Consider the following 13,408-nt stretch of genomic DNA (forward strand, 5'->3'; position numbering starts at 1 on the left):
AAATTTGTTTCTTATTAATTGACCAACTAGGTTGTTAAGGTGAACATTAAATATATCTTAAAGTCAAACAGATAAAATCATAGTTCTTTAAAGGTCTATTAACTCGGTATTGCTGTTATTTTGTGATCACAAATCTGCAATTACTTACATAGGTAAGTATTCGTCTTTAACAATATATTTACTTGTAGCAGCATTTAAGGCCAATCTAGACGGGACAACCTGATTAAATTGTCAAATTAATTGTATGGTGTGAAAGCATACATGAAACTGGCTCATCGATCCCACTTGATTTGATTGTAAGATTGTGACCTATCAAATCAGGAAGGGGGGCGGCAAAATTCCAATATTTCACGCTAGTTTGCGTGGTACGGAAAACTTTTTATTAATTAAGTGAGCCCGAATGTCACTAATAATTACTAAATTAGTAACTAAGTTTTAGGCGTGTGGACGCTAGATGAGATGTATGGCAATTTTATCTCCAGAAATCTTTCTCTAAGAAATGCTCCTAGCAAATGGTGCTATATTTTTGCGGAAACTAATTTTCTTGCCCAGTAGCATTGACCCATTTATTTTTAATATCGGCATCTTGTGGTAACCTACAATAATTAATAATAAAGAAATAGAAAATATAAAACGTTTATTCATGGCACATTGCATGCATTGTACGCATAAGTGCATTAAGTACCTAGTCTAATTATATTAACGATGAAAATATGATGGGTGTAAAAAACAAAGACGTATGTAAAGGAATACGAAGGTTTGAAAGGTTGCCATGAAATGACCCCGACTTAACTTAGTGCTTGATGACCAGAGCTGCCATATTTACTAAGACATTGATTATCCCAAATAATAATTAGAAACGTGTCTAAAATAATAATTTATTACCGAACTACCAAACATCAAACTTGAAATATCGTAACTTTAACTTTATCGATATAAATATCGACATTGCGCAGCATCTGAGTAGCGAAGTTATTTGACATTTAGGATAGCGAATATTCCAGATAAACGTAAAGAATAGTGACAAAGGATTGTGAACTCTAAGTTCTAACTGATAAAATATAGATTTACTTAACGAACATTCGTAAATAATGCAATAGAAACCGATTTTTCGTATTTATCGGATTATATTTAAATAAATAACCACCGGTGATAGGAAATACCTCCACGTGAAAGATTTTTTAAACCGCTGTGATTTCTGCAGCTTAATACTGCACAATACGGCATTTTAAATTTAAGTATCAATTTTTGTTAGACGAGCGTACGTACGACGTGAATGTCATTCGAGCATGAAGTTTACACAACAACTGAGCATAGTCTGTGCATAAAGTGAGTCGGTCGCTACTAACTGTCGGATAGACGGGAACGCCCACTTGCCATCTCCATCCTACTCCGTGATCTAGATAGACTACCCGTCTTCTACTGTGTGAATTAAAGGGGGACGGGTAGTCTATGTCGTGGCGAGATACTCTCGCGTCAATCATGTGCTAGCCCGGCTGGTCTTAGATTCAAGAAAGTCCAATTTGTAGATTGAATAAAGCCTTTTGTCAGTTCGAGAAGCGTATTGCTGTTTTCGACGTGAATAAACAATGGCCGTGACAAACTGGGTTTAGCGTTGCAGATTTGTTGCTTTTAATTATTTATCTAGGTTTACTGGGTGAGGCAAATTGAATTTTCAGTCACAATTTTCTTTTTGAAAAATAAAGAAATCGCTTTACGCATGGTATCAACAACTTGTTTTAGAAGGGGGCAAAGTTGTTGCTTAACATCGTGATAATATTGATACCCGAGCAAATTAAAGATTCTAAGATTTCAAAAAGGTCATTTTCCCGAGAAATTTAGATTTAAAAGAATTTTATAATAACGTCTTATAAATCTATGAACACCGGTAGCATGCACGACAAAGTGTCACGTTGTGGACAGATCTATATGGTAACGTTGTGGACAGATCTCCATGGTAACGTTATGGCCTTTTCATCAATGTTTTCTTATGACGTTATCACGCAAAATTATCGTGCGTAAACCGACTTTACAGACAACCATATTTTTTATCAAGAAGATACGTCTTGCGAGTGATACTGCAAATTATATATTAAGAGTCCCCGGCAGGCTCGGTTAAAATGCATTTTTTTCCTATAATATAAAATTTAGATTGAATTTGAAGTTTCCTGCAGTAATATACCTAGTTGACAGAATTAAAACAGCAGTATTGCAGCGCGACATCATTGCTGATTGCAGCCGCAGTAATGCGGTCGGTCTGGTATAGTCTGAATTCGAACGGTACTTGTGTACATCTGCTATATTTGCACCTTAATTAAAACGAGCGGCTGCATGGCTAACCTAGATTCGAGATGGATTTGCAAATGTTAATTTCGTGATATATCCGGGGTTCTGAGATATTGCTTTTGCGGTCAATCACAGTATGCATCAGTCATAAATATATGTGACGTTTTCAACCAAAAGGTACCACATTGTCGCTTGTTGATAAGGTTAATTTCTAATTGAAGCTATATGAAAACATCGCCTTACTGACAAGCGACAATAAGTACCCTTTTGGTTGAAAATGGCACATATAGTGCAGTGGATCTAAAGTAGTATCTTCGAGAAGAGTTTACAAAAGCGATTAGGTGTTGCATTCTTCATAAAGCTCTTGAAGCAACATCTTCTGTATATGCCCGTCGGGGTACGTGATACCCTGTTTCTGTGGCCATAACAGTTCACAAAATACAAGTCTTACCAGTCCATGGGCCTCAACAAACTCCATGCTCTGCGGAGGTACTGAGCAGTCTTCTTAGAACTCCCGAAACAACATCTGGATATGCCCGGCGGGGTACGTGATACCCTGTTTCTGTGGCCATTACAGTTTACAAAATACAAGTCTTACCAGTCCATGGGCCACAACAAACTCCATGCTCTGCGGAGGTACTGAGCAGTCTTCTTAGAACTCCCGAAACAACATCTGGATATGCCCGGCGGGGTACGTGATACCCTGTTTCTGTATCCGTCACAGTTTACAGAATACAAGAGTCTTACCAGTTCCATGGGCCTCAACAAACTCCATGCTCTGTGGAGGCACTGAGCACTCTTCATAGAACTCTCGAAGCAACATCTTCTGTATATGCCCGGCGGGGTACGTGATACCCCGCTTTTTGTAGCGGCCACAGTTTACAGAATATAAGTCTTACCAGTTCCATGGGCCTCAACAAACTCCATGCTCTGTGGAGGCACTGAGCGCTCTTCATAAAACTCTCGAAGCAACATCTGCAGGATATGTCCGGCAGGGTACGTGATACCCTGTTTCTGTAGCCATCACAGTTTACAAAATACAATTCTTACCAGTTCCATGGGCCTCAACAAACTCCATGCTCTGTGGAGGCACTGAGCACTCCTCATAGAACTCTCGAAGCAACATCTTCTGGATATGCCCGGCGGGGTACGTGATACCCTGTTCTTTGTAGCCGTCGCAGTTTGTCTTGGCGTGCAGCAGTTGAGCGTATACTCTATAAGAAAAAATTGCATATACATGGTCTTAGATATTTTAAGGGCAGTTACACAGTTACGTAGGCCTTAGCATTTTGTAACCACTGTAAATTCACTGCCATCTATCGACATACTTTAAAACTAAAAATGAAGATTTATAAAAATACGTTAAAATGTATTTAAATATGGATAAATGATTTTTTTTATTTGCATTAATTATTTTTATATGATTTTGACCCTTCCCTTAGACCAAAGATAGAACTCCGTAATAGATGGATACAGTCTAAGGACAAAAACGTGTCTCGAAAAATCAAGAAAATTTGATTCTCGATCAGATCGCGCCACTACCTTTGGCCTACTCTCAGATAGATGGCGTTGACGGTTTCGTTTGTTATTTAACAATTTTAGCAATATCAGTGAAAGAACATCGCGTCAAAATCATATAAAAATAATTAATGCAAATAAAAAAAAATCATTTATCCATATATAAATACCGTATTTTTATAAATCTTCATTTTTAGTTTTAAAGTGTGTTGATAGATGGCAGTGAATTTACTGTGGGACAAAATTTACTATGACAGTACCGTTCTATCCTATTATATCCTCTTTGGTTAAGTATACCTATAGACACACTCTTAGACATTTAAATTTAAAAGGCTTACCAAAATAAACTACTCCTTTGTTTGTAGCAATATAAATTTATATTGCATTCTGTTTTATGGTAATACTATCCAAGAAAGTTCAAGCCTACGTAGAGAAAATATGACTAAAGTAGATAGCGACTACAATACGAGTAGATAAGCTTCTTATATAGTCTACATTTTCCTCAGAACAGCAATGTTGTTCTCATTCTCAAGATGAGACATTTCCACGAGAATAGTTGAATTCAAGATGACAGGTAAGACGGGTGTTGAACTTACGTATCTAGTCAGAAAACGTCACAACTGAATGGTGAATACCGAGGAATATCAACCTTAATTTTATCCACATAAGGATCCAACTTGAAGTTCATAAAGGATTAGTTGCAACGTTTTCATTATAAAATGACCTTAAGAAATGTAGCGCAGTGTGCCTACAGAAACCTAAAAATGATACGTTTGTCTGCGCTAGCTAATGTTGTTATTGCAATGATGGCTACCGTTTTTGTGCTCACCAGTTGGCGCCACTGTAGATGTAGGTCCAGAAAAAGAGATCTCAGAATTCTTCTATGCTTATTTTTATAAAAGAAATACGTTCTAATATACACAGAGGTATTTTAACGTCTAAATGTGCCATTTTTTCAACCTTTTGTATATATTTTAGTTGACATTTTTTCTAAACACTAACAATTATTGAGCTGTACGAGTATCTATTGATCGACTTGACGGGGGCCCTGCCGCGCCCCCATATTAAACCACAGACCAGTCATTTTATACTTGTCATCCAGTTTTTTAAGTGCGTTTTAGACCTATGTTTGTTTTTTTTTAATCGAGCGTAAGTCACAAAATCAGGATTCTAATCGACGAAGTCACTAGAGAAAATCCTCAATCTAGCGGTACGATTTTTCGAAAACTTCGCCCTCTAAACCTACGGCGTCTTAAAATACGTGAGTGACGTGTGTTTAGATGTTTATAATGTCTGTGTCTCAGAGAGATGTTTTGTAAACATACATACGAGTATACCCATACCTACAAATAAATCGACAGATTTTTGGAACTATCCACTCGTTGCACATTAAGTATATGTTGTAAAATCTTATCTAAAAACCGGACAAGTACGAGTCGGACTCGCCCACCGAGGGTTCCATGCTTTTTAGTATTTGTTGGTAAAGCGGCATCAGAAATATCAACTATCACGGTTCATGAGATATATCCTGGTGATACATACAGACAGACAGTGGAGTCCTAATAGGGTCCCGTTTTTACCCTTTGGGTACGGAACCCTAATAATGGGCTTCTCTCTCTTCTTCTTTGTCGTAACCTCATGGCTAAGGGACGTGACGAGTGTGGACACTCTTCACCAGTGCTCTCCAGGCCGCTCTGTCTTGGACCCAGTGCATGCTAGCATGCAGTGTGGCGTTTGTCACTGATGTTGTCTGTGTGTTATTGTGTGTGTTGTGTCTGTGTGTGTGTGTGTGTGTGTGTGAATAATGGGCTTACCTTCTAGAATCTTTGGCTTTTTGTAGGAAGACGACGACGATGGCTTCTGAACGCGCATAACCGTTGGCACTGTTGTCGAAACTCTTGCAACGGCCGTCAGGTGATAATACTCCCAATCTATCAAAAGGAAAAGTTTTATTTAGTATTGGAAACGATCAAATGGTGAATTGTGTAAGTTGTAGACATAATAAATAAAAGCACGGCCAAATTTAGGTCTCAAATTAATATTATAGAGCTCAAAAAACAATAAATAAATAAATAAAAGCTCAGTATATCTTAAACGGAAATGTTAATTGCCCTGAATTGCTGGCTAAACTCTCTTTCAGTATTCCATCCAATTCCACAAGAGATTTTCGACCCCTTGCTGTTCCTAATGCTTCGCGTAACTACAAACAGAACAGTTTTTTGATACGTGCTAGTAAATGCCTAAATAAACTTACGAGGGAGCAGGACATTGATATTTTCAACAGCAACATCCAAACTGTGCGGCGTATCCTGACGGAGGAGTTCTTTAAGTGAGCATACCTTATTGTAATTTCATTGTGCTGTATTTTTTCTTTTTCTTTGTGTATCTTCTTTAGTTAATTTCGAATTATAAGTTTACTATGTATAGCTTTGGCGTGTAAATGTAGGAATCGTGCAATAGTGCTAACCACCAATTGTTTTTGTTAATATGTAGCTACTGGTGAGAACCTGTAATTGGCTTTTTGTATCATATTTATAAAACCTAACATAGACATGTTAACAGCTGTTGGATCTCCGAATAATAATAAATAATAAATAAATAAATATTATAGGACATTTTTACACAAATTGACTAAGCCCCACGGTAAGCTCAAGAAGGCTTGTGTTGTGGGTAATCAGACAACAATGTATATAATATACAAATACATAGAAACAAATAAATAAATAAATAACATATATAAAAACATCCATGAGTAAGGAACAAATATCTGTGTCATCGCACAAATAAATGCCCTTACAGGGATTCGAACCCGGGACCATCGGCTTCATAGGCAGGGTCACTAGGCCAGACCGGTCGTCCAAATTCTTATTGATTTGTAAAATATTTTACGCAGTAAGGGTTTCGATTTGTTTTTACGGCAGTAAAAGCATAAAAGGGCCCACTGACTAATCAGTCCGCCGGACGATATCGGCCGGTCAGTTAAAACAAAAAATTTACAGTTCCGAACAACTGACAGACCGATATCGTTTGGCGGACTGATAGTCAGTGGGCCCCTTAAGTTACATTAATGTCGAACCGATAATAATGTCTGTTTCCTTGCGTTCTCAGTATTTCAAGTAACCCTAGTGCTCATAAATGAGATATGGTAGAATATCATCATGTCATGTCATGGGTGGTGACAAGAGTGTCAGGAGATCTGAAGGGGTATTCCAAGGCGCAGCGAAAAGCGTATGACATTCTTAGCTAAATCCAAGCCAAGGTGACCACATCGGTGCTTAAAATACGTTGACGCAAAGCTGGCGTAAGAAGTGATTAAAAAGCGACCTTTTGAATGAATGAATGAATGTATCAAACAAGCGTATATATACAGGTGTTGCATTGTACGCGACTACGCGACCACGCGAGCCGGTTGGTAAAGTAAAACGTGGTGCATGTCACATCGCTGTGTTTACAGTGCGTCGACGTATTATGAGCATCGTTGTGGCTGATCCTTTCGTTCTGCTATCATAAGGGAAACTTTAGTTTAGAGGTTCTAAAATAAATTGATTATTTACCTAGAAAACTGAAGTGACACGTAAGGATAAAGGCTGAGATCGGAACCACCGACGACGGCGGAGTCAATTATCTCTGATAGCGTAGAGGCAGCTAAAGCAAGCTGATTCCACCATGTAAGATGGACTGAAATTACCTTGAAAATTGAAGTGAGACGTAAGGATGAGGGCAGAGATTGGAACCACCGACGATGGCAGAGTCACAGTGAGCATCTCTGATAGCTCTGAAAGCGTAGAGGCAGCTAGAGCAAACTGAGTCCACCGTGTAAGATGGACCGAAATTACCTTGAAAATTGAAGTGAGACGTAGGGATGAAGGCAGAGATTGGAACCACCGACGATGGCAGAGTCACAGTGACCATCTCTGATAGCTCTGAAAGCGTAGAGGCAGCTAGAGCAAACTGAGTCCACCGTGTAAGATGGACCGAAATTACCTTGAAAATTGAAGTGAGACGTAGGGTTGAAGGCAGAGATTGGAACCACCGACGATGGCAGACTCACAGTGACCATCTCTGATAGCTCTGAAAGCGTAGAGGCAGCTAGAGCAAACTGAGTCCAGCATGTAAGATGGGCCGAAATTACCTCGAAAATTGAAGTGAGACGTAAGGATGAAGGCAGAGATTGGAACCACCGACGATGGCGGAGTCGCAGTGACCATCTCTGATAGCTCTGAAGGCGTGTTCCAAGGCGTAGAGGGAGCTTGAGCAAGCTGAGTCCACCGTGTAAGACGGACCGGTGACGCCGAGCCAGTAGGAGATGCGGTTGGCCAGCATAGCGCGGGAGCAACTGTGGAAAAAGGTGATTGTTAATTTTTGGGTAAGATAGTTTCGACAGGTGTGGAAAAGTATTTTTCCCCTCACTAGCTCGGAAAGCAGTCTTTTATCCTTTAAAACAAGCGGGGAAAAACGCATTTTATCCACTAGTGGGGAAAGTAATTTGACCTTGGATGGAGCGTGTTTAAGTAGCTTTTGACAGATAACAAAACGTAAAACGCTCATAATAATGATTCGTTCGATATTAATTATCATTAAATAAATGGTTTGAGAATTTAATAAAAAAAATCCAAATTTAGCTTTATTTAATGATTTTAAGTCATTAACCTTAAATTCCATAAGAAACATTTGTTTTTTTTAATGATGTTGAATGTAATTCTGAACCACAAGTTGAGTCGATGCAATTTCAAAACGCATCGTCAGAAATGTCATTGTCAACATTGTCAACAAAAAATTTCTCACCGACACATAAAAGTACACAACTTCCAGTTTTCTGTTATAATATCGTATTATCGTAAAAAAATGAGTGATTCTAGTGATGAAGATGATCTAACGCCTGTGGATGTTGCACTTTCCTCGCTATAGTGAGGGGAAAAGTTTTGTGTTACACACGGGTGCAAATGTATTTTACTTCTCGTGTGTTAAAACACTAGCTACGCTCAGGATTCTATTTTAGAACCACTCGCTTCGCTCGTGGTTCAACTATAGAATCCTTTCGCTTGCTCGTGTTTCAGTTCCACACTCGCGGGTAAACTACAACTTTGCACCCTTGTATAACAAATAACTATTATGAGCACTCCAGCAAACCTATAACTTTTCTGGCTGGAAAGTGATTCAGTTTCTTTTGCTCCGGCGAAGACACTGTGTTTACAATAATTTTAGATACAAATTCCTACTTAAATCTTCCCTTTAAATTAAAATAACTTATAAGTAATAAATACTTTTGTGCCACACGCCACTTACATTGGTTTGTAGGAGAGCGATAAGAAGCAAAAAAATTTTTTTACGAAAAGTTTTATATTTCGTAAATTTTGAACTTATTTATCATTTAGGCACATATGTTTACTATTTATGGTACCATACAAATATTTTGAATATAGTGGTAATCATGAAATAAAAGCATTTTTATTATTGCCATATCCGTTTTTGATGAGTAAATGTTAAACGCACAATGTATGACATGACACAAAAGGTTTGGATATGTCACTTTTTTGTGTAATTATCCTATAGTAAAATGCGGATATGGCTGATTTAAAAAAAATATTCACAAACCGATTAGTGTCAACTATAGCATATTTTTGTTATTTTAGGAATCATTAAAAAACGATTTTGCTCAAAAATGGATATGGTACAAAAATTTTACTTTCGATATAAAAGAAACGTGTATTCGGGTAATTATAAATATTTTAGAATGTCAGGTAAAATTTGGAAAAATCCGTATAATTCCATCAAATTAACGATTTACAAAATTCAGAACGTTTAAATTTCCCAAAAAAACCTGCATAATGTTTTTGCTTCTCATAAACAACACGTATTTAGTAACTATAATATTACTGAAACGAAAGCTAAATGCTTTTCATATAACTTTTCGATTCATAGTTTCTCTGTTCTATTGTAGCGTCTCATATTGAGTTATAAAAGCATTTTAACTAATCTACAACTCTGAAGGCAAAGGCTCAGGCAATTCAATTCAAACTTATACTTACTTCGTGTTTGGAAAATGGATATTAGTTTAATGGGATTAAGTTGATATTTGAGTGCAGTGGAAACAAAAGGTGTTGGGTAAGAATTTCAGTGCAAATGCATTAGTAGTTACAGCGAAAATGTGATTTGTAGTCGGTTTGGTTAATTAATCTAATTGAATAAAGCGAATAACGAGAATTGAAATGAAGATGATAATGCATTGGGGTGTTTCATTTTTACGACTTTTCGATTTTCATCTGACTTCGCTCGAATTCTGGTTTGCAGTGATAAAAAAATATTATATGCCAAAAATAATTAAAATCGGTCAATAAGGTTGCACAACATCAACAAAGATTTTCTCAAATAACCACGACTCAGCCAAGGGGAGAAAATGGTGTAAGAAGCTACCATCAGAGCGGAGTAGTGTGATACTGAACCTTATACATATAACCTCGTAAGGCCGACCATACAAAGTTTCCCTATTTTTAATTTGAGCCTTGTTGTATAGAAGATTAAGGTGACTTTCGTTTGTTTTAGAAAATATTGAAACAAAAGAAATGCTAATTAATTCAGTTTGTGTAAGGTTCAAATTAGATTGAAACAGAGTGTGCATTGTATTGCACATTGGGTTTTACGAGGATAAATAAATTTTAAAATTAGTAGTTAGACCAAGACGATTGCAACGATTTTGATAGCATACGCAATGCAAGTGTTATTTATACGTTATAAACACCCATGACATGACTCAGGAACAAATATTTGTGTTCATCACACAAATAAATGCCCATACCGGGATTCGAACCCAGGACCATCGGCTTCACAGGCAGGATAACTACCAACTAGGCCAGACCGTCAGTTTAAAGTTTTTAACTTGAATCGAAGCCGGAACGCCCGTAGCTTCCAATAATGTCAAGCCGGTCAAGCGGGGCAGAAAAGTTGGGCTGCAGTTCAATCTTGGAAAAATATAATTGCTGGAGACTCGGAGTATCGGAGTACTTAGAATAGGGTAGTTGACATTTTTTTTAATGGTGTCAGTCGATCAGGTTTGTTTTGAGGATCAAATGTCTGTATGGGACCCATTGTCTTAAAGCAATACAAGTCACAAATAATAGTCAAAATCTGGCACCCGCACTTTACTCAGCAAACGCTCTAACAAAATGGCAACACATCGTGACGTCACTGTGTCACTTTGCCTACAAGCCGCTTTGCTTAGAAGCCGTTTCGATGTATAGAAAACATGGAAATTGCGATTTGAGCGGTGAAATGTTATATTGTGGCTGTACAACATTTTTTAAATAAAATGTAAGGAATCGAATGGTATTGTTATTTTTTTCCTATTTAAGTTTAAAAAAAAAAAATTTTTTTCAAAACGAGGTATTTTTTATTATTCCCATATATTTTTTAAGGTTCTAATTTATTGTGATATATTGCTAATTTTCTGTCTATTTGACTAGATTTAGTTATAAAATTCAACATATGTGGTATTTTCTATAAAAAGGGACCATTATTAACGATGCTCCGATATAAATACAATGCCGCGCGGCGCTGTGTGGCGCAAGCGCCATCGACAATAAGGTCCCTTTTCATAGAAAATGCCCCATATGTCAACTACCCTATTATAGTAGAATACTTACCCTGTGATACCGAATCCGTTGACCTGCATCTTCTCGTAGAACCATGTTTTCTCCGATTCGGAGAAGCAGGCGCCAACGAATACGCCCACTTTCTTGTTCTTTAGCTCTTTGGGGTTCACACCTGAGGACAAAACAACACACATTAATGACAGAGTGAAGTGAGGTCTTAAGATCAACAATACTTCTCGCAGTGAATGTTGGTCCCTATGAGTTGCTGCAAGTCTCTTTTGGTTGGAAGTAATTGAAAAACAATTGAAGAATTAAGTTTTTACTGTATTTTTAGTGCTTAAATGTTACATTTCTAAATATGTAAAATAATGCTACTCTTCCAAAAAAATGTGTCAAAACATTTAACGTATAACTAAATGCTACTCTGTATAAAAATGATAACTAAAAATATTTAAATTGTCCCTATCCCTATTATCCCTAGAATCCCTAGATAATCAACATTATTCGACAAGAGAAATATTGGGTTTTTCATGTTTGTATTCATTATTCGATATTCATAAAATTTTGCAGAAACACAATTCAGATGCACGAAAAAAATATATTAGACGAACTCGTATCTAACAAAAAAATAATTGAACATAAGTGAAAACAGGTAACATAGTTCACAAGGCCCAGTTTTTGTGTAAATAGTAACAACATATTTTGTTACTGTTATGCAAAATTTTTTTTAACGAAAATACAATTTTTAAGTTTGATGGGATATACATCTAAAACCTAAACGGAAAAGTATAGTTACTTAAGGTTTTATTGAAATTTGCACCAAAAAAGAACGCTTAAGTAGGTATACCTACAATTTACTCATTGTACCTCACCCAAAAGACCTTATCAAAACAACATCAAATATCAATTACGTACGCAAATTTCCCTCCGAAAATAAACAAGCTAGCTAACATTATCTCAAAATTGAATTTCTAATCTACCCAGAATACGATATTAATTCTGTAGAATATCGAAATTTCGTTTAAATTCTGACAGATGACGTTCATCTCTTCCGTTTCAGTATTCCATTAGCTGACACATTACATCAGATTATCATTTCGCTGGCGGCGCCCAAAATATTCCAGGGAAATGATAATCTGCTAACACAGGCAACAATATTTGAGCGCTTTCATGATTGTGTAGGGTTGGGACATTCTATTAAATATTTTAAAATAAATATAATAATATTTATAATCAACTATTTGTATTTATACTCATATTTAGTACACACCGTCTTTGGAAAACTGTTCGGAAATCGCATTGACAACCCATAAAACCATACTATATTAAATCTAGCACAACCATAGAAGAAATGAAACTCCTATTCAAATTCTTGACCAGAATGTATTTTAGATAATGCACTTTAGTTTTAATAACAAAACTTCCGTGAGACACAGACATATTAAATATATTAATAACGGGTCACTCACGTGTTTTAAGTCGAAAACGCTCGACATGTTTCACTCCGAACCGAGGAGCGTCATCAGGAGCTTGCGTCGACGGTGACGGACCCGTCGGGGGGTCGGGGTGAGTGACCCGTTATTAATATATTTAATATGTAATGCACTTTAGTATTAATATTTTTCAATATGTTTGCACATCTATTTAGGTTTAAGTTTCTTTAACCGGAAACTACTTTCTGTAACCTTTATTCTTGGAAGGAAATAAATACTCTTTATCTTTAATCTTTGAAGTCGAAATTGCTCGACATATTTTGACGAGGACATTTACATACAAAACTTCTACTTGCGCTATTTTCTTTGTATAACTATCTATAGTAACGAAAACTAGTACCAGACATATGCATACGTTATGTTAATGTTCATGCCAAGTTTTATGTGATTTAAGTCATTTAAGAGTCCCCGGCAAGCACGGTTCTCCATAAAAACGTAGTTACGCTCTCATATTAAAACGACTAGCTAGATTGCTCTGAAACTTAGTACTTACAATAGGATAAGGTGTATCTATGTCTGTAA

The 13,408-nt window shown here is 36.8% G+C and overlaps 1 protein-coding gene across 4 annotated transcripts in view; it reads right to left on the reverse strand.

Annotated features, from left to right (window-relative positions):
• LOC134750225 (fatty acid synthase-like) overlaps nucleotides 1-13,408 on the reverse strand; it is a 68,171-nt gene that overhangs the window by 39,713 nt on the left and 15,050 nt on the right. Inside the window, exons 4-7 of one of the 4 annotated variants that reach the window (XM_063685367.1) lie at nucleotides 11,445-11,565; nucleotides 7,937-8,140; nucleotides 5,619-5,735; nucleotides 3,337-3,500 (exon numbers count right to left, since the gene is read on the reverse strand). In XM_063685367.1, coding sequence (XP_063541437.1) covers nucleotides 3,337-3,500; nucleotides 5,619-5,735; nucleotides 7,937-8,140; nucleotides 11,445-11,565 — 606 coding nt within the window. Of the gene's footprint in view, nucleotides 1-3,033; nucleotides 3,162-3,336; nucleotides 3,501-5,618; nucleotides 5,736-7,358; nucleotides 7,409-7,492; nucleotides 7,584-7,936; nucleotides 8,141-11,444; nucleotides 11,566-13,408 lie in introns of those variants that run through there. The other 3 variants (XM_063685369.1, XM_063685370.1, XM_063685368.1) reach the window with 3 other exon arrangements.

Source organism: Cydia strobilella, chromosome 19 (genome assembly GCF_947568885.1).
Source record: "Cydia strobilella chromosome 19, ilCydStro3.1, whole genome shotgun sequence".
Lineage (NCBI taxonomy): Eukaryota > Metazoa > Arthropoda > Insecta > Lepidoptera > Tortricidae > Cydia > Cydia strobilella.